The sequence below is a fragment of the Ictidomys tridecemlineatus genome, chromosome 3 (assembly GCF_052094955.1).
Source record: "Ictidomys tridecemlineatus isolate mIctTri1 chromosome 3, mIctTri1.hap1, whole genome shotgun sequence".
In the NCBI taxonomy this organism is placed as follows: Eukaryota; Metazoa; Chordata; class Mammalia; order Rodentia; family Sciuridae; genus Ictidomys; species Ictidomys tridecemlineatus.
Window position 1 is genome coordinate 3,082,624 of NC_135479.1, and position 18,272 is coordinate 3,100,895.

The 18,272-nt window shown below is 59.2% G+C and overlaps 1 protein-coding gene across 14 annotated transcripts in view; it reads left to right on the plus strand.

Moving 5' to 3' along the window:
• Rbfox3 (RNA binding fox-1 homolog 3) overlaps positions 1 to 18,272 on the plus strand; it is a 380,462-nt gene that overhangs the window by 298,195 nt on the left and 63,995 nt on the right. For 2 of the 14 annotated variants that reach the window (XM_078041511.1, XM_078041516.1), the window contains exon 1: positions 8,134 to 8,574. The exons of 7 other annotated variants lie outside the window; for them this stretch is intronic. In XM_078041511.1, the coding sequence (XP_077897637.1) occupies positions 8,470 to 8,574 (105 nt within the window). In that variant the 5' untranslated portion in view covers positions 8,134 to 8,469. Of the gene's footprint in view, positions 1 to 8,120; positions 8,575 to 18,272 lie in introns of those variants that run through there. 5 more of the 14 variants (XM_078041512.1, XM_078041514.1, XM_078041517.1 and 2 more) reach the window with 5 other exon arrangements.

Genomic DNA, 18,272 nt, shown 5'->3' on the forward strand with positions numbered 1-18,272 from the left:
TCTTTGTAGGGCCCAGGAAGGCCGAGTTCAGGCAGCACTGGAACACCAGGGAGCTGTCCCTGGTGCTGACGGGTCACTCTTGCAGGACTGAAGCACTGAGTCCTGCCAGCTCCTGTTCTAGCTGCCAGCAGGGTTTCAGCCGTGGACATACACATCCAGTCCCTGAGCCCACCCCCAGAAAAGGGGGAGGCTGGCTCCAGGCTGGGAGGGTTATCAGGCAGCAGCAGTGATGAGAAATTGGGCCACAGAGCGATTTGAAGGTCCCAGTGTTTGATCTATTGCGGGGCTGGCTCCTCACAGCGTTGCTGCTCCCGAGTTTGGTGACCTGAGAGAATTAAAGCTGCCTTAAATACAGTGTCTGTTGGCTGTATATTAATCAAGCAGGAATCAAAAGTCACGGCATCCCAGGGAAGTAAGAGACGGAACAGACGGCTCCCCCACCCTAATGCAGAGCTCTCGGTGGGAGGAGATGCCGGGAGCTGCTCAGAGCAGTGTAGGTCCTCAGCTGGCCGCCAGCTTCCCCAAATCTCCTTGCCAGTGAATTCTCAGAAACCCCATGCCTTGGAACCGGAGAGTTGTCGTGGTGCCAAAGCATCACTGGACCCCAGTGCTAGAGTAGATGAGGAAGAGAAGCGCTCTCCCCAGGAGGAAGAGGGAGCAGGGGGTAGGGGCTAGGAGGGGCTGTGGCCCTAGAAGGGCCCTGCATCCAAGTCAAAGCATGCACCCACGCCCATAGCAACGTGCTACTCCTCCTCTCTGGAGAGCTCTGGGGACTCTGAAGGACATCAGAATCCTCTGCGCCTTCTCTGCTCTTGTTGCACCCGTACCTGCAGCAATTCTAACAACCTCCTTGGGGTCAGGGGCAGCCAGGCAGGGCTACTGCTGGCCAGGGTCCTACCTAGAAGCTCCTCTGCAGACCACCACTGCTCCCTCTCCTGAAGGCTGGAGAAAGGAGCTCATATTTGGTCCCTGTCACGCTGGAGGTGTAAGGACATGAGCTGCAGGTTAGCATGGGTATCTGCTCCTTTGCTTCCTGCCAACCAGAACTGTCCCCATCCTCTGAGTCCTGGGACAAGCTCGGCACCTGTGGTTGCTTTGGAAGAGGCTCCTGCCCATCACCTGCCACTGGCCACCCTGCTGTCCTGTGGCCAGCTCCTATCTGCAGCTTGGCACTGGCTGCCTGACACTGTGCACTGGCCTCCCCAGGGCCACATGGCTTGCCAGGACAGGACCACCTCGTTGGGCCTTTGTGAGTCTTGGTTAAGCCTTTAATGAGCTGATGCTTTGACTTTAGGGGGACAAAGAGGAGGAGTGCAGAACAGCCCCCTCACATTCTGTGTCCTGAGGCATTGAGGGTGCTTTTTACCTAGCTGGGTGCTGGACAGGGACACAGAGCCTCTCAGGTAGGCCCGGTGTAGAGTACCTAATACCCACAGAGCTTGGCCCAGGGCACCCTGGCCTTCATTCCTTCTCCGTGGTGCTGATTGGGTCTGTCTTCTTGGGGCTGAAGGAAGGGGCACTAGTGTCTCTCTCAAGCAACAATTTTTAAAACCAATGGCAAAGTGGAGAGCCCAGTGACTCTCTGTGCCACCTCCACCAGAAGTGGTTCAGACCTGTTTTCTGGTGGGAGAAAAACCTCGACCTCTTCCACGGAGCTCTGCTCAGGAACCCTGAATGCCTTGTTTCCTCCGGTCAATTCTAACTGAACTGGACACAGATCCATGCTGGGCACAGAGGTGGCGGCTGCCCACCCTGCGGCCCGCGTGCATGCGGTCTTCCCTGTTGCAGACTCCCGTCGCCTAGCCAGTGCGGCAAGCACTGGATTCGTTTGGCTTCTTTCTTTGACACACAGCTTTGCTCTACAAGCTCTGGAGGGTGACCCAGGTCTCTCCTGAGAGCTAGAAGAGGTGGCAGTGGTTTCAGCTTCTGTCACTGCTTCAAGGCCTTCACCCTTCGAGGGAAATTAAGATGGAAAAGGTCTGTGTGAGGCATAAGGCAGACTTTCTTGACAGCCAGGGTGATAAAAACCCAAATGGGCTCCCCAGAGAGACGTCAGGGTCTCCCTCAGTGGAGCGCTTCAAGGAAACAAAGAGAACAGACAGCGCCTGCCCCACAGGCTGCAGCGATCCAGCTGGAAGGCAGGGGTGCCTGCAGCCTGCCCCTCCGTGCCTCCCAGTTCTCTTCCCCTCTCTAGAGTCTGTTTCACTGGGGGAAGGAGAGGTGAGCCCCGGGAAGAGCGGAGCTGTCCCTGGTGCTGAAGCTGCCCTGCAGCAATTGGGCGGCCAGGGTAATTTTCGTGCTGCGTGCCACAGGCTGCGTGGAGAAGTGGGTTATGCCAGCTTTCTCTGGCAGTATCCTGGGAGCCTGGAGGATGGTAAACCTGTAACCGGAGGACTGCCCTGGCGTGAACAAGGGCTGTGCTCAGCCATGCCCAAGGGCATTTCATTAGAGACAAAATCAGAGCTGGAGCTCCATCTCCAAGCAGAAAGGCAACTTCCCGAGCCTCTCGGAACTCTTTTCCTGTGGCTATTTGTGGTCTTGGCACAAGGGCACCAAGAGATCATGCACAGGCTGAGATGGGATAGGAGGGTCCAGCGGGTGGGTCAGGCTCAGAGCGTGGAGTGAGGATTCAGGAAACTGAGCACCGCATGGCAGGTCAGCTGGGGCCCTGCAGAAGGACTTGCTTGGTCCAACCACAGCTTCTCTCCTTGGCTCCATCATAGAGTTCAGCAACCCACTGAGTTCTCACGACCTCCAGCCTAATGAGAAAGAAGAAATTCAAGATAATTGCCGCGCAGACCAAGCAGTGGTATGATTAGTAAATGCCCAAGCTATTGCAAATGACTGTTCCATTAACAGATTTGGTTTGAGGGGTGATCCTGTTAGGAGAGAGAGCCAAGGGCTAATGATGAGGAGATTCACAGAAGGGCATGTGCCAGGCATAGGAAGCAAGAGGCTCCCATGTATCTGAGTCAGGAACCTTGTTTTCCAGCTCAGGATCTGCCTCTAACTAGTTGCATGACCTTGGGCCACCTCTGTAATCTTAAAAGTGTCATCATGTAGCAAATGGGCCTCATTATACCTTCCCTACCTAACTTGCAATGATCAAGTGAGAAGAGATATGGTAAACCACTTTGAAAAGGTTAGGACAGAACTGAGAAAGTGCAAGGTATTGTTACAGTTAGCAATCAATAATGACAATAAATCACCATTTCCCCCCCTTTGTGTGCTCATATTCTGGGGAAGTTAAAGTGGTCAGACTCCTGAGCCTTCAGATTGGAGAAACAGAAGGCTGCCCCTCGCCCTCCCCCCGCCCCCGGTTTCTGTGGGATTCTGGGACCAGTCGCCTAGTGGTGGCTTGGCCACAGCTGGCACTGAAGGCCAGACTCTGCTCAGCCCATGCCGCTGCCCGCAGAGTGCAGGGCGGGTGCAGGTAGAATGCAAGGAGCTGTCCAAGGAGCTGCCTCGGACACCTCTCCCCTTCCAGCCCTGAGGTGGAACATCACCGTGCTCCCTGGGTCTTGGCCTTTCCTTGGTTCTGCTCGCTCTCTCCCCTTCTACAGGAGAGAAGAGGAAGTCCTGGGGGCTCATTTAAAATACATAAAGCTTGGCAACAGCGCAGAGTGGAAAGAGCAGAGGAGTCGAACGGCACCCACTGCCCCCTTTCTGAGAGCGGTCCTCTGGCTCCCAGGCCCCGAGGGGAGAGAAACTTGCGAAAGAAAGATGTGCTTATATCTGCAACCCTGTGCAACTTCTGGCTTTGCCCATATATCTCGAGTGTGCCCTTTGCTTTCAGTCTCCCTGTATTTATTATGTTTAATTTTGCCGGGACATGGTTGTAAGTGAGACGGATGGACCCGAATGTGGCTGGCAAACGCCTCTTAATTAAACAGATAAATAAACTTCCTTCGCACGCCGATTTCCACTTTTGCTGCAGTCTCTGCTGGGGCCAGGGGGACGGCGTCAATGGGTGGGGGACCCCCACAGAGCTGAAGGTGGGTGCCATGGAGGCCTGGTCCGTGCTTGCATGCTCCAAGACTCCCTAGAAGAGGGAGGCAGGGCTCCAGGGTGGGGAGCCCCCAGAGGCCCCTCCTCAAGCCCTGCTCTAGAAGGGGAACCTCCTGCAAGTGCGAGTGGGCCCCCTGCTGGACGCCTCCAGCAGCGCCTGGTCAGCCAGGGCTGCACTTGACAGCTCAGGTTTGCTGTCCCTGCTCCACGTTGCAGAGCTCCTCTGCCAACTCTTCTGCTCTTTGGGGAGAATTGAACAGGTCAGGACAAAGCGCAAGCAGACACCTATCCGCAAGATAAGAATTCCCCCACTGAGGGGAATTTGAGGGATTTCTGTTAAAAAAAAAAAAAAGGCTCAGGACTTCGCCTACCCCAACCCTGACACTCCTGTGTGTCTCTGGGGCAGCCCTGAGCTTGGTGCTTGCTCCGACTCTAACCCCATTATCTTGGCTACCAAACAGAGACATCAATTCCCCTGGGAGAGTACTCAGCTGGTGATGTAGGACTTCAGTTGAGTCACACCACACCCCATTACACCCACCCCACCTCTAAGCTGTGCCACACTAGCCTGTCTCACTGGAGAGGTCGGATTCTGCTACTTGGCCTCCTTTGTCCCCCAGTGTTCATGCCCAAGACGGGAAGGTCTGGCTCTGCAGAAAGCATGAGAAGCACAGGGTATTTGCAGATTACGGCTCTGGGCTTGGTGCGACTTCGACTGGAGACTGTGAGCTTGCCCCTCATCCTGGGGTGCCCTGCCAGGCTCTCCTCATCTCCCTGTGCTGTCTGAGGACAGTCACCTGACCACTGAGAAGGAGAAGAGGCAGGGTGAGGAGCAGCTGGACCCCCACCCAGCCCACCTTCAGGGACTCTTTTCTGCGGGGAGGTGCCCATGGACTGCCTTGGGACTTCCCAAAGGAAGGAGCAGGTAGGAGCTGTTGGCATGGGCAACACGCCCTGAATCACTTGGCCACAGATCTCATGGAGCTCTTTTGTTACAAGCACAGGCTATTTTGAGGTGTTGGTATACCCCACTGGACACTTTTGGGCAAATGCTGTCCCATTACACAGAGGTAAATACCAAAGAGACAGAGAGTATCTGGCAAGGTGATGTGGACCTGGGGAAGTTGGGATGGGCAGGCCCTGCCAACTGCAAGAAGAGTAGTACCTGCCCCGGCAGGGCCCCTGCCAGGAAAGGTGACACAGGACAGGGGCAGGAAGGAGCTCCAAAGCCTTGGAACCCTCGGAACCTTTTTGAGGTGCCTCCCTTTCCTGATATTTATAGTGGTGCCCAGGAGCGCAGAAATAATTACAGCTCAGTTCCTGCCTCCCTAACAAGGCCCTTCTCAGATTCAGGGCGTATGGGATATTTTTTACTTGGCTCTTTTTTTTTAAGTAGTGAATATTCACACTGGATTGACAGCTCTTCCCAGTGCACAGCCTCTCTTCAATTCAGGAGGGGGGCGGGCGGCAGCAGGCGCATAGGCTTCCCCTGCCCCTGCTCAGGGCCACCCTCCCTAGTCTATGTGGCACTTAGAGTTCAGGAGAATGGCCAGGCGTCTCTAGGACCTGGAGAACTTTGCACCCCACAGTCTGATGCCCCCCGTCCCAGTGCCTGGCATGGGAGGTGCAAGGTGAAGAAGGCAGGGCCCCTGCCAGCAAGGTCTGCACAGTCAGGCCTGCATGACAGTCTCAGACAATCACAGTAGAACGAGGTTCATGGCATTCAGTAATTGGCTCATATTAGAAGTCACAGGTCCAGAGCACGGCCCAGAAGGCAGCAGGCACACAGCCCCCGTCCTGAGAAATAAGCCAGACACTCATTGGGCAAGCCCTGTGCTGGAGGTTTTCTCTTAATTCTGTTTGGGAGCGCCAGGTCTCCACTCTGGAGCCTGGGTGTGACGAGCTGGCTGGTGGAGGCAGGCGTCTAGACACATCCCTCAGCTGATGCTCTCAGCATATTAGGCTGCAGTCTTGGTTTATTGGCTTGGTTTCCCCACCAGTCAGTGTGCTCACTCTGGGGCAGAGAACTTCATCACTACAGCTTCAGCATACAGTACTGCGCCCACATATCATGGGTTCTCAATAGGAAAAGCAGGAGAGTCAACTCCAAGAGTGACCGGTGATGGGCACTGCTTGGGATACACCCCAAGTTCTCTTTGGGAGGCCTTGATCTCACAGTCCATGCTGGTATCAATGGCGAATTAATGAGAGAATGAGTCACAGTCAGGGCAGATTTGGAGCCCTGGCTTAGGCAAGGGTTATGTGGCTGCCCCAAATTCCCGAGCATCCTCCAGGGAAGCGGCCGTGGGGGCCATGATGATTGACAGACTCTCAGAGAGGACAGGTTTGTGAAACAGGGAGGTGGGAAGGAGGAGGTGGGAAGGACCACCATACTCTTTCAGCCAGACCCACTCCACACCATGCCCATAGGGAACCCCTCCGCAAGGCCCCAGTTCATAAACACTGTGCCCAGCCTCATGCTCCTGCCCTGGATGTACCATGCCTTGGCACTGGGCCACCCCACCACTGTCTGAGACTGGGACACCAACTAAATAACCTGTCTCTACCCAAAGGCAGTGGTGGCCTCCAGGAGTCCCAAGCCAAGACTCTGCAGAACTCTCTGAGCCAACACTACACAAATGGGGAATCTCAGAGCAGGATTCCAGATCAGGTGAGCGTGGACCACCAGACAAGGTGGCTCAGCTCACCCACCTCCAGGCTCTCCCTTGACTCTTGGCCCTTCCCTTCTGCCTTCCTCCAACTTCACTCCCCTTCCTTCCAAAAGGGAGATGAACTGCAGGCTGTTTTGTTGCAGGGACATGGTGCCTGAGAGGGGCTGCCCTGGGTGTACTTGTCCATCTGCCTCCTGCTGGTGGTGCTGGGAGGACGCCACACTCAGCCCTCCTCCTATCCTCACTACAATGGAAGCATCCAACCAACTCCTCAGCTTGGGTGTAGAAACCAAGGCCCCAGAGAGAAGAGACTTTCCTGAATCGCACAGCAAGAGAGGGGACCCCACACTAAACTGTCGGGCTGGCTGGCTTCCCATGCCGGGTGGTCCCAGCCCTGCCTCCTTGGAATAGACCTTGCTCTCTACGGTGAAAGGAGGGGAACTGCAGATGCCTTGAGGCAGGATGGCCGAGCGCAGAACTGTATGGGATGCCCTCCTGGAGGCTGTGTAGGCAGGCGTGAGGTTAGGTGTGTGCCCTGCTGGCTTTACCTCTGATGGGAGCAACTGGCATACTGTCCCACTCACAGCCAAACTCACCTGTGGCTTGTCCAGGTAAGCCAAGACTGCCCTGGGGGACCGGGCGAGTATGCACTCGGGCAGGCTGGTGTGTTGTGTGGCTGGGGAAGCGGCAGATGTCTCCAAGCACTTCATAGTGGTGGTACAAGGGGCCTTTCCAAGCACTACGGGGTCAGGAGGTGGGTACCTGCGCAGGCCTCAGGGTTGCCCTGTGCACACCAACTCCAGTGCCTGTGGGTGTGGGGAGGGGAGGATGCACAGTGGCCAGTGTTCCTTGTCGCCCATCCCCATATCAAGTATCCACAAAACCATGTGCCTGCGACAGACTGCCGAGGTGTCTTATGGGGTCTGGGCACCGGCAGGAGGGCAGGTGAGACTCCTGGGGGCTCTGGCTGGTTTCCAAGCCCTGGGCAGTGGCGAAGCCTTCCCAGCGCGGAAGCCTCTGCGTAGGTGCCCTCATTACATCACCGATATCCCCGCCACCGAGCCGGCCTCCCTGAGGAGAGGCGCTTCTCTCAACGCCAGGCAGGACCAAGCGCCTTCCGGTCGGTCGGGCCGCAGAGCCGCTCCTCCTCTCTGCAGAGGCTGGGGACAGAGCCGGGGCCAAGGGAGGTCCCAGACCCCACCACGGGAAGCAGGGACTGCACTACACGCGGGCGGAGGAGGGGAGCACAAGGCCCGCGGGAGTGTGCGAGAGCTGGCAGCGCAGCGAAGGCCGGCGGGCGAGGGGTTAAGTGTGGGATCAGCTGTGGTGCCGTCGTCCGGGTTCTCTGCCCTCCGCGCGGGGCTGTTTGATGTTGGAGTACGCCAGGGACTCCCCCTCCCACCGCTACACACGCGCGCACACGCGCACACTCACACGCACACGCACCACTCTTTGCAGACCGGGCTCCGGTGGCTCCAAAGTGACGGATTCCCCCTCGCTCCCTCGCATCCATCCTCTCGCGCATATATTCTCTTGCCATATTCTCGCGCGCGCTCTCTCCAGCCTCCCCGCCCGGGCAGGGGGAGCACCGGGCAGAGGCGCGCCGCTCGCCTTTCGATGCCTCCCTCCTAAAGAGCGCCACGAGGGGGAGGGGAGGCCCAGAGAGGAAGAGGAGGAGGAGGAGGAGGAGAGACCGGGAGGGCGCCCGGGAGGCAGGGCGCGCGCACACACCGAGGGACGCAGCGAGCGCAGAGCTGCCTCCGGACGCCGGGCGCCCCCCTGCCGCCCCATGCTGTGCTCCATGGCGAACTCGGGCTGCCTCCTGCTGTCCAACTCCGGCAGCATGCTCCCGCACTCCGTGCCCTGTCCGCCCGCCTTCCTCTACCTCCAACAGGTAAGCGGGCCCCCGGCCCGACCCAGCCAAGGCCCCCGGCCCCGCGCACGTGCGCCCAGCGCCGCCGCCCACGCCCCGCACTTGGCCGCCTCCGCGTCGCCGTTGGTGGCCCCGCTGCGCTCCCCGCGTCATGGCGCCCGGCTGGGGTGGGGGAACTGCGCCCCTGAGCGGCGGCGGAGCGCGGGGGCCCTAGAGGCGCGGGGCGGGGGGCGGGAGTTTGGGGCGTCGCTCGCAACTTTTCCGAAGGCGCGGGAGGGGGCGGCGGGCGGAGTCTCGGGGGAAGTCCGAGGGGAGGGGGCGGGGGTTCCCGGCGCCCGGGTCACTTTGGGGAACTTCGCACCGGGCGGCGGGGGACTCGGGCGGGGAGCCGGGACCCCTCCCCGGCCGCGTCGGGAATTCTGAGGGGCCTCGCGGAGGCGGCGATGGGGACGCGGGGTTCTACTGCAGCGCGGACAGCGCGCTGGGCCTCCGGGGAGGCGGGCCACCCGCCTGGTGGGACTGACAGGGAGGCCCCAGAGCTCTGGCCTGGGAGGGAGCTGGGGCCAGACTTTTTCAATCTGCGGGGCTGCGCAGGAAGCTCGGGCTGGCGAGGAGGCAGGAAACCAAGGGACTCTGAGCCCCCAGATCCCCAGGATGCCCCATGGGGAGGCGCGCGCAGAGCATCAGTGTCTGCCTGCCCGCCGGCTGGGTCACGAGGGGTGGGGGTCCTGTGATCCCACCCAATGCGGAATCAGTGCGGTCCCAGGCCTGCATTGGGGACGGAGGGGGGACTCCTTCACCTCCCCGAGGCCCTCTGGGCTGCGGTTCCCGGCACTAGCTTGGCCAGAGCTGGCCTGGGGCTGCAGTACCCTGGCCTCACCCACCCTGACTGCCCACATCTCTGGGTCTGCCCTCCCTCCGAGATCTCCCGCAGCTAGCTAGCTCCCTTCTCTGTTCACGCCCTCGCCCTCTGCTTGGGCCTGCAGGGGTGGGGGCGGCTGCTGAGGGAGGCCTGTTAGGACTGAGAGCTTGGGGCTTCAGTCCTGGGGCCTGCTCAGCCCAGGGAGCAGGCTCCCATAGGATCCCCTCTGCACCCTGGGGTGGAGTGGAGATGGATAGAGTGTACAGGGTGCCCACCCCAAGGCAGGTCAGAATCAGGTAGAGCAAAGCCACTAGATGAAGGCACTCCCTTGGCCCACCCCCATGCACACCTGAAAGCAGGATGGGGAAGTGTGTTTCTTGGATTCAGATAGTGCCCAGGTGGGGCTGGCCTTTGAGTGGTGGGTTCTTGTCTGTGTCCCTTGGACTCTCCAGAGAGCCATGGAAGGTGGTTCAGGAGGAGCCATGGACATGGTAAAGATGGGTCCCCAGAACTGGATCAAGGCAGCTGCCCCTGGGACGCAGGACACTTGAATTGGCCCCTTACCAGGGTCCCAGTGGTGGGGATTGCCAAACATTGGCTACTGCAGAAGAAGGGACCAAAAGCTGTGCAGTGTGAGGAGCAGATGGTGCCCAGAAGTGGCTTGTGACCCCCAACCTTTGGCCCTTGGTCTCACCTTCCTGGAACTGCCTGTGCCTTTTGGGGATTTCTGGACACAACTCAAGCTGTTGGGCCCCCCAGACCCATAAGTAGGAAGTTGTTCCAGCCTAGATCATGACCAGCTCCTAAAATTTCCTTGTCGTTGAATCATGGGCAGTCGGGATGAGCCTCACAGATGATCTTTCCAGTCCTCTGAAATTTACATGAGCATAGGAATTGCTTGGGGATCACGGGCACCAGGCCCCAGAACATGCATTTCTAACAAGCTCCCAGGTACAGCCACTTGAAGTGGCTGCCACACCCGGCCAAATAGGCAGGAATGTCCTGGTCAGCTGGAAGCAAGGTTCTAGCATCTGTAGCAGAGCTTAGGATTTGGAGTAAAGTCCTGGTAGGAGGCTAATCCATAGCATATTGGTTGTGTCGTCTTAGGCAAGTCACATCCTCACTCCGAACTTGAATGTCTTCCTTGGATACCTAGTCCTGCCAGGCTGAACACAGGGCTGAACCGAGACCAAGTGAGGCCACATCAGTGCTGTCCTGATGGAGTCGGATCAGTGTTCATAGCGGGGTGAATCCACCAGCAGTATCCATGGAGCAGACTCCCTGATTGCTCCAGGGTTAGGTGAATGCCTTCCTGGCTGGAGACATTTGGAGCTTTCTGTAGGGAACAGTATGAAGGCAGAAGGGCTTTGAACGAGCTGGACCCGTCCTGAATGGGTGTCAGCTCGGAGCTGGCTCCTCTGGGAAAACCCAATGCCCCAGATGCACCAAGCTTTGAGGTACCTAGTTTCCTTTGCTTGACTGCAGCTGTTCTGCAGGGTGGCCGGCCATGTGCCTCAGCACAGGTCTAGAATGCAGCCATTTCCTGGCTATTTGTGGGTGCACATTTTTATGGGTGCACACACAGCCCCGGTGGTCTAGGGCCTGTATGAATCAAGTAATGACATTTCATTGGGGACCCTGCTTCTCCCAAACTGCCTTCGGAGTGAGAGTCTACCGTGTGGCCCAAAGGGTATTCTCCTGGGGAGGGACCTGGGGCTGCACCTGGCCAGGCCTCCAGTTGTGAGAACCGGCCCGTCCTCTGCCCCTCTGGGGGCTGTAGGTCCTGTGCTGCCTGAGTGCCTGGCCCTAAGCTGGCTGTGGATTCTGTCTGAATAGTACATCTGATATTAGGAGCAGAAGACGTGAAATCAAGCAAGACGAGAGGCGTCGTTGGAGGCGCATTGAGACGCAGCGCTCCAACAGGCAAGCTCGCTAAACCTATAGTCTTTGGAACTGCAAATTAAAAAATGAGAGCTCAACCAGTGGAATTCCAGTATTTCTGTTAAAGCATCACTAGCCTTTTCCTGCAGGGGAGGCTGGACCCAGGTAGGCTGGGGACCGGGTGGTGTCCTCTGAGACACACGACTCTGTAATTAATTACAAGTGCCCTTCTCTGGGCAGCGGTGGTGGTAGTTTCCAGTTCTGACCATCAGGACAACTTTGGGTTACCAAACACCGGGGTAAATCCAGGTTGGTGGGGCTCTGGCACTTAGTAAGAGCCCACGGGAGGTGGTCCTGGCCTGGATCACTCTGCAGCCTGCATTGAGGCCTGCCCTGGCTTTCCTACCTGCCCACTCGACCACCAGGAGCCCCAGGCACTTGGGGACCTCCACAAGTGCTCGTTGGCTCCCTGCAGGGCTGCCCCAGTCCATGGTTTCCCTAGGGATCAGGCCCCCCTTGGGGATCCTTACATTATTGTCCCTGGTGCATTGCGGCCAGCAGGAGATAGGGCTGACACTGGTCACCATTCAGGGCAGGGAGGACCCCATCAGAAACTCCGAAACCTGAGCAAGGCCCCCAGGAAGGCGCCATCTGGACTCCAGTGGTGGCAAGATTCAGAGAATTAGAGGAAAGCGCACCTGCAAGATGGGATTGTGTCAGGGTATCGCTTTATTGTTAAACTGCAGTGTCTTGTGAAAGAGTCTTATTGCTCCATCCCATGGCAAAGCTGGTAGGTGGCTCTGGGGGAGACATGCAAGTGCCTTAGGTAGAGAGGCGCATCCAGGGGCGAGGGATGGACGGCTGGAGGGCTGCAGGTTGGCGGGAGGGCCCCTGGCCCTAGAGAGCTGGAGGACCCCGCCTCCCCCAGGGAGGCCACGTGAGTCCCGCTGACCTTACTGCGTCTGTATAGCTCAGGTGAAGTCACCACAAGCCAACCCCGGAAGCCTCCGCGGAGGATGCAGCGTTCCCTTCCCCCTCGCAGCTTCTCAGAGTCGAGGATAACTGTGTCCCTCGGGGCTCCACCACGGAGGGGCCGGGGGACTCTGGGTTCCCCGGAAGCTCTGTGCTTATTAATAATGCTCCCCTCTTTGCTCTGCGGTGGAGACACTGCCCATCACAGCAGTTTTTAATAGGGATTAATTACCGTAGCAAACGCAACACCACTTTTACACCTTGTGCACCCTGGTGTTGTCTCCTCCCTGGGCTGTCGGCGCGTCATGTGTAGACTGGGTGTGATGCCGGGAGCCCCAGCAGAGACATGCTGGCTCATGGTGACACAACTGGGTTGGTGGAGAGGACCCCATGGCTGGCGGGAGGGAGACACAGTGGCCACTTGTCCACTGTGACTTCAGGAGGTCATCACCATCCAGATATGCCCGCTGGCCAGAATCTCATCCCCCAAATCATCCTGTGCCCTGGAGAAGGCACCCAGACAAGTAGCTGCAGTGGCTCTGGACGAACCTACCTGGCGGCCCTGTGCCCTTCTCCCCTGGAGCCTTTAGGGACAAAGGATAGCACTTCCTCTTGGCCGCCCGGCCTTGAGACACCCATTCCTACTGTGAAACCCCTTTACCGATGCCTCTGATGGTAGCTCAGTCTGGCCTGTGGGTTCTTCCCGGTTTCTAACCTTGCAGGACATGAGTGTTCCTGAGTCTGCAGGGCTAATACCGGGCACACATGTGCATGTTTCACAGCTAGGGAAACTGAGGCACCAGAGTTGGCCAGCACGCAGTCAGAAAGCTACCAAGGAGCAGAGCTCGGGTTCCTGGCAGCCAGACTCCAGAACTGAGGCCCAGTCAGCCTCACATTCTAATGAGTGATGCAGATTCCGTTCACTACGATTCCTTCCGCTCCCGACCACTTTCTCTTGGCTTGAACTCTGGCTTTCCTGTGGATCTTTAGCCTGGGCACCCCAGCCCCAACACCGGGTGATGTCTGGGAGATTCCTCTGGCGTGGAGGAAGTGGGGGTGGCCTGTCTTGGAGCCTTGATTCTGTGGGGTGGGTGGCACTCTGGGTGTGGCACAGAGCATATTGTCTGGCTGGACTAGGATGAACATGGCCTGTGGACGTGGCAGGTGGGAGGGACCTGCCAGAGCTGGAAAGACCTCGAGTCCTGGACCAAGATGGAGGTGGCATGGCGCTCGGGCTCAAACTCTGCAGAGCCTGGAGGCCACCCTGAGCCCAGGACCTCCAGAGGCCCCAGAGGTGTCTTTGCCCAGAGACAGGGACCACGTCCTGCCAGGGCGCCTCACCTCCTGAGCTCATATCACCGCAGCCTGTGTGGACAGGGCTGGAGAGGGCCAGGGCCAGGGCCCGGATGGCCGTGAGCAGTTATGGGGCCTGGCAATCGGGGAGGTGCAGGGTGTGTAGGACTTTCAGATTCTGTACAGGGGGCCCTCAGAGTCTCGTGGTCAGGACTTAGTAGACTAGGGCTTGAACCGTGACTGGAAATGTCACCTCCATCGGCACCGGGCCTCCCTGTGGTGGCTCTGCGAGACAGGTCCCTGTCCCGGAGCTGTGGAATGGAGCGACCAAGAAGCCTGGCCTGCCCCACAGTGGGACCCAGCCCCCTGGCTGTCCAGCCTTATGGGCCTGAGAAGCAGGTCTGGCCAGAGAGGGCCGAGTCGACAGCCAGTCGGCATGCTGGGAGGTCACCAGGAGGCAGAGAGCAGCTTGGGGCCAGGCCCAGAAGACTCCTGTGCCTCTCCTGTCCACCCTGTGAGGTGGGGTGCCCGCTGCCCTCTGCTGCCAGACCTTCAGGGTAGACGCTGAGCCACACAACTTGGGAAGCGCACACAGCCACTGTCCTTGGAGGAGGCCCAAGTGCCCTCATGTCTCCTGTCCTCTGGCCCTGGGGACAGGAACCTCAAGTTGGCTTGAAGCACGATCTCTGTTTCCTGGGGAGGGGGCAGGGGACGTGGCAAGAGCAGGAGGCTGGCCGTGGCCTGGGGCCAGCTGAGTACAGGAGCCTCCAGACCTGGCACCCAACTCGGCTCAGGTCAGGCTGTGGCATCAGGGTCCCCTGGGCAGGGTGTCCAGGAGCCTGAGGCTTTGGTGGTGTGGGCCTGGGGGCCCGTGTGTTCTGAGGAGGCTGGTGGACTGCAGCCTCGTCCCACTGGCCTGTCCCTTCCTCCTCTCCAGCCTCCTCTCCAAGCCCCTGGCCAGTCCCCACGCCTGCCATCCTCCCTGGTGTCCTCTGGCTTCTGAGCCCCTCCCTCCTCCTCCGTTTTCTCCCCCCCCCCCATTTCTCTCCTCCCTTCCACCTTCATTTACTCTCTGCTTCTTCCTTCAACCCCTGCTCCTCCTGGAAGGTTCCAGCCCTGCCTGGTGCCCTGGGCTCTGGCCAGCCCCTCCGTGCCTGGCTGACTTTCCCACTCCCCACCATGGCTGCGGGGCTGCGGGGCTGCGGGGCTGCGTGTGTGTCCTGGGCCCAGGACAGAGGCCTGTGGCCCGACTCTCACTTCCCTGTTGCTGGTGTGGCTGGGACGGGGCACTTGACATCCGCACCCCCTCCAGGGGAGGGAGTCCAGTCCTGGAAGGGGACCCAGGTGGGGCTGGGTCTTGGACAGGAGCCTGCACTGCTCAGATGAAGCCTGGATCCTGGGTGGCTCTGGTGAAGCCGGGCCCCGTCCACCTGGAGACCGTGTGTCCCACTGGCCACCACAGAGCCGAGCCCCACGGCCATCAAGAGGGAGCCAGGCAGTCTCCCAGCCCAGGAGCTCCTGGCACAGGGAGGGTTTTGTACCCTACCACCCTGCAGTCTCTGAACAGCTCAGGGACAGACAGAAGCAAAGGGGAAGAGGTGGTCACCGTCACTAGAGTGGGCAGCGTGTTCCATGAATCACTCATGGAGCCGCAGTTCAGCCCGGCAGGCGCTGCAGGAGACCCCAGGTCTAGAACCGGGGTGAAAAGAAGCCCTATCCTGACTTTTCTGGGTTCATGGATGCAACTCACCTCTAGAAACTGCCCCAAGGGCAACAAGTATGTCTTTGTGCCCCCAGACCTGCAAGGGCATTGGAAGCCCCCGGGGCGGGGAGAGGAGGACTCAGCCAACTGTCCCCTTTCCCCTGGACACAGGGGCTTCTGTGTCCAGGCCTCGGAGGCTGGATCTGACATCTCCTTTCCAGAGAGCACTGCCCACCAGGGACGCCCTCCCTTCCAGCCTCGATGCTGTGGGACACCCCTCACAGGGTGGCGGCCCAGAGATGACCAGCCTCTGGGTTGTGGTGAGCCCCCCTGTCAGCGTCCAGCCATAGGAAGCTTGACCCGGGAGCAGCAGGGGCCAGAGCAGGCAGGCAGGAGCCGGTGGTCCCAGGAGCAAGTCTGCTGGTCCCTGGACCTCGCGAGACAGGGAAAGGCGGCCTCGTCACGCGGCTGCAGCAGGAGCACCGTGGAGAGGACCCCCTGGGCCCAGCTCCCCATGAGTCAGTCAGCCCAGCACCAGGGTCCTCAGAGAGCCTCCTCCCGGCAGCCTGGGGATGGCCACGCTCGGCAGTGTCCTTGCATGTCCTGAGCGTGGAGCCCTTGGGGGCTGAGGGGTGGAGGCAGCGGCTGTCCCCAGCTCTCCAGGACCAGCTCAGTGGCCTAGAGCACAATCCTGGTCCCTTGGAGCCTTTGTCTCCTCGTCTGAAGAGGAAAGACTCCAACGGTGGCAAGTGCTCAGGGTGAGGTGGTACCGAGGGGCATGTCCTTCAACAAGGCCAGCTCTGAGGAGCCCGGGATAGGTGTGGTCCCTCCTCTCACGCTGCCCTGGAGGGAGACACAGAAAGTCACCATCAGGCAAACAGATGTGCCAGGTGTGGCTGGGAGGCCTAAGGGTGGGAGGGGGAGCGGAGCCTTCGGGGGAGGCCGAGGCCTGGAGCTGGCCGCAGAGGAGCCGGTGTGGTCAGGGTGCCTTGCTGGGGCTCCTGGACTGAGCCCTGCAGGAGGACGCTGGGGTCTGCTGTCCCAGGATGCAATCTCATGTAGACAAATGCCCCGGGTGAGGGGGTGAGCGTGTCCAGAGCAGGTACTGCGGCGTGGGCGCGGGCGCGGGCTTGGGCGCGGGCACGGGCGTGGGCGTGGGCGCAGGCGCTCTTGGTCTTCCTGAGTGTCCTGCAGTGGGTGAGTGGGGTGGCACTGCGGAAGGCACTGGAGCACAGGGCAGGGAACGGGAAGGAGCGAGGAGTCAGGATCCAGGTGGCTGAACTGTCACTGCAGTGGGTCCCCTCCATCTGTGGGAACCCCCAGGGGCTCTGCTTCCACACACAGTGTGTGCACAGCTCCGTGATCAGAGCGGGTGGTCCCGGGATGACACTCCCAGAGTGTCACGGGGTAGGAAGGTGAGCGCTGACCGGCACTGCACAGGAGGCCCAGGGTGATAGGAGAAGCCCAGCTCTGCTCCTGGCTCTGCTCCTGCCCTCCTTCTCTTGTCACCAAAATGACCTAAGGGGATGGGGTCACTGCCACCCATGCCTGCTTATGCTTCAGCATCACCTGGGGAGGCAGAAATGAAGAGCTTGTGCGTGAGAATTGTGTCCCATGGTGAGTGGTATTGTCACGCCCCATCACAGCACGTTGAAGGGTGACAAAGGTCAGCCAGAGGCCTGGGGCATTGATCTGGGATCTCAGTTGACCGCCTTCAGAAGTGGCATGTCAGAGGACAGGCCCTTGTACCTGGCCACACAGGGCAGGGCAGGCCCTGAGGGTGGGAGTAGGGTTCAAATAATGACCTCAAAGGACGTCTTAATGGTGATCCCCTTTAGCACCGGCTGCCTGTGAGGTGGTAAGCTGCCCGTCACCAAGGGGGATCCACAGAGGCTAGCCCTGTCCGAGGCTCCGGGAGAGCAGTGCCGGCCAATAGAGATGTTGTGCTGGCCAATGGGAAAACTTCATTTCTAGCAGCTGTGTTCAAGGTGGGAGGTGGGTGAGGTGAATTCCAGTCCTGCGTTTTACTAGCCCACCGGCCCCGGACAGCACCGACCCCACCAAGAACCTGCAGATGACAGATTCCTGTCTCAGGTCTGTGCTCAGCCTTTGAAACCTGGTGTTGATTGACAACAGCATTTCCACTGGGGCTGGCCACATGTCCAGTGCCTGGTCTTCAAGTGGAACTCACGTGGAGCTCATCCACGGGGTGGATCTAGAACCTTCTATTGGGCGATGTAGTTCTGGAGCCCCAACACTCAAATTCTGGTCCGTTGGCAGAGAAAGCCATGAGACTTGCAGACCTGAGGGGCCAAGCCTTCTGGGTGGGGGTCACCTTCTGTGGGTGCCCAGTGAGCCATGCTGCTCTGGGTGGCCTCCGAGATCCACCCATTGGCCACAGGTCTCAGACCAGACGGGGCTGGTCTTGCTCACAGCTCCCTACCCCAACCTGTGACGGCCTGTGACAAGGTTGCCCCTGGGCCCTGGCATCCTGGGGAGGTAAGAATAACATTGTCAGCCTTTCCTCGGGCAGAGGAGCAGTCACTTTTTGGGCTGGAGTGCCCGCAGGTCAGTGCTGGCCATACCTGTTCGTGGATTTATGTCCTCACTCCCTAAAACACAAGGCTGGCAATTCTAATTGGTTTCTCACCCCACCCCTTTTTAAAAATTAAATTTACTACTTAGCACTACTCTGGAGTCTGGAAACCGGTGACAGAGCTGGGTCTGAGGGCCAGCTCCAGCTCCTGGTACACCTTCTCCTGGAACAGGGCCGCGGGCGTTCGTTCACACCTCGGCTCTGGTCTTCGGGGGGCTGCGGCAGGACAGAGCGGCTGCTGCAGAGACCATATGGTGGCAAAACCCAAAATATCTGCTCTCTGGCCCTTGATAGGAAAGGGTTGCCAACCCCTGGCCTGGCCAGTGCTGCCCAGAGGACAGAGCCGTGCCTGGTGCTGGTGTTTGGTGATCGCGTATCTACAAAAGCAACGAGAACCGATGAAATGCATTTTA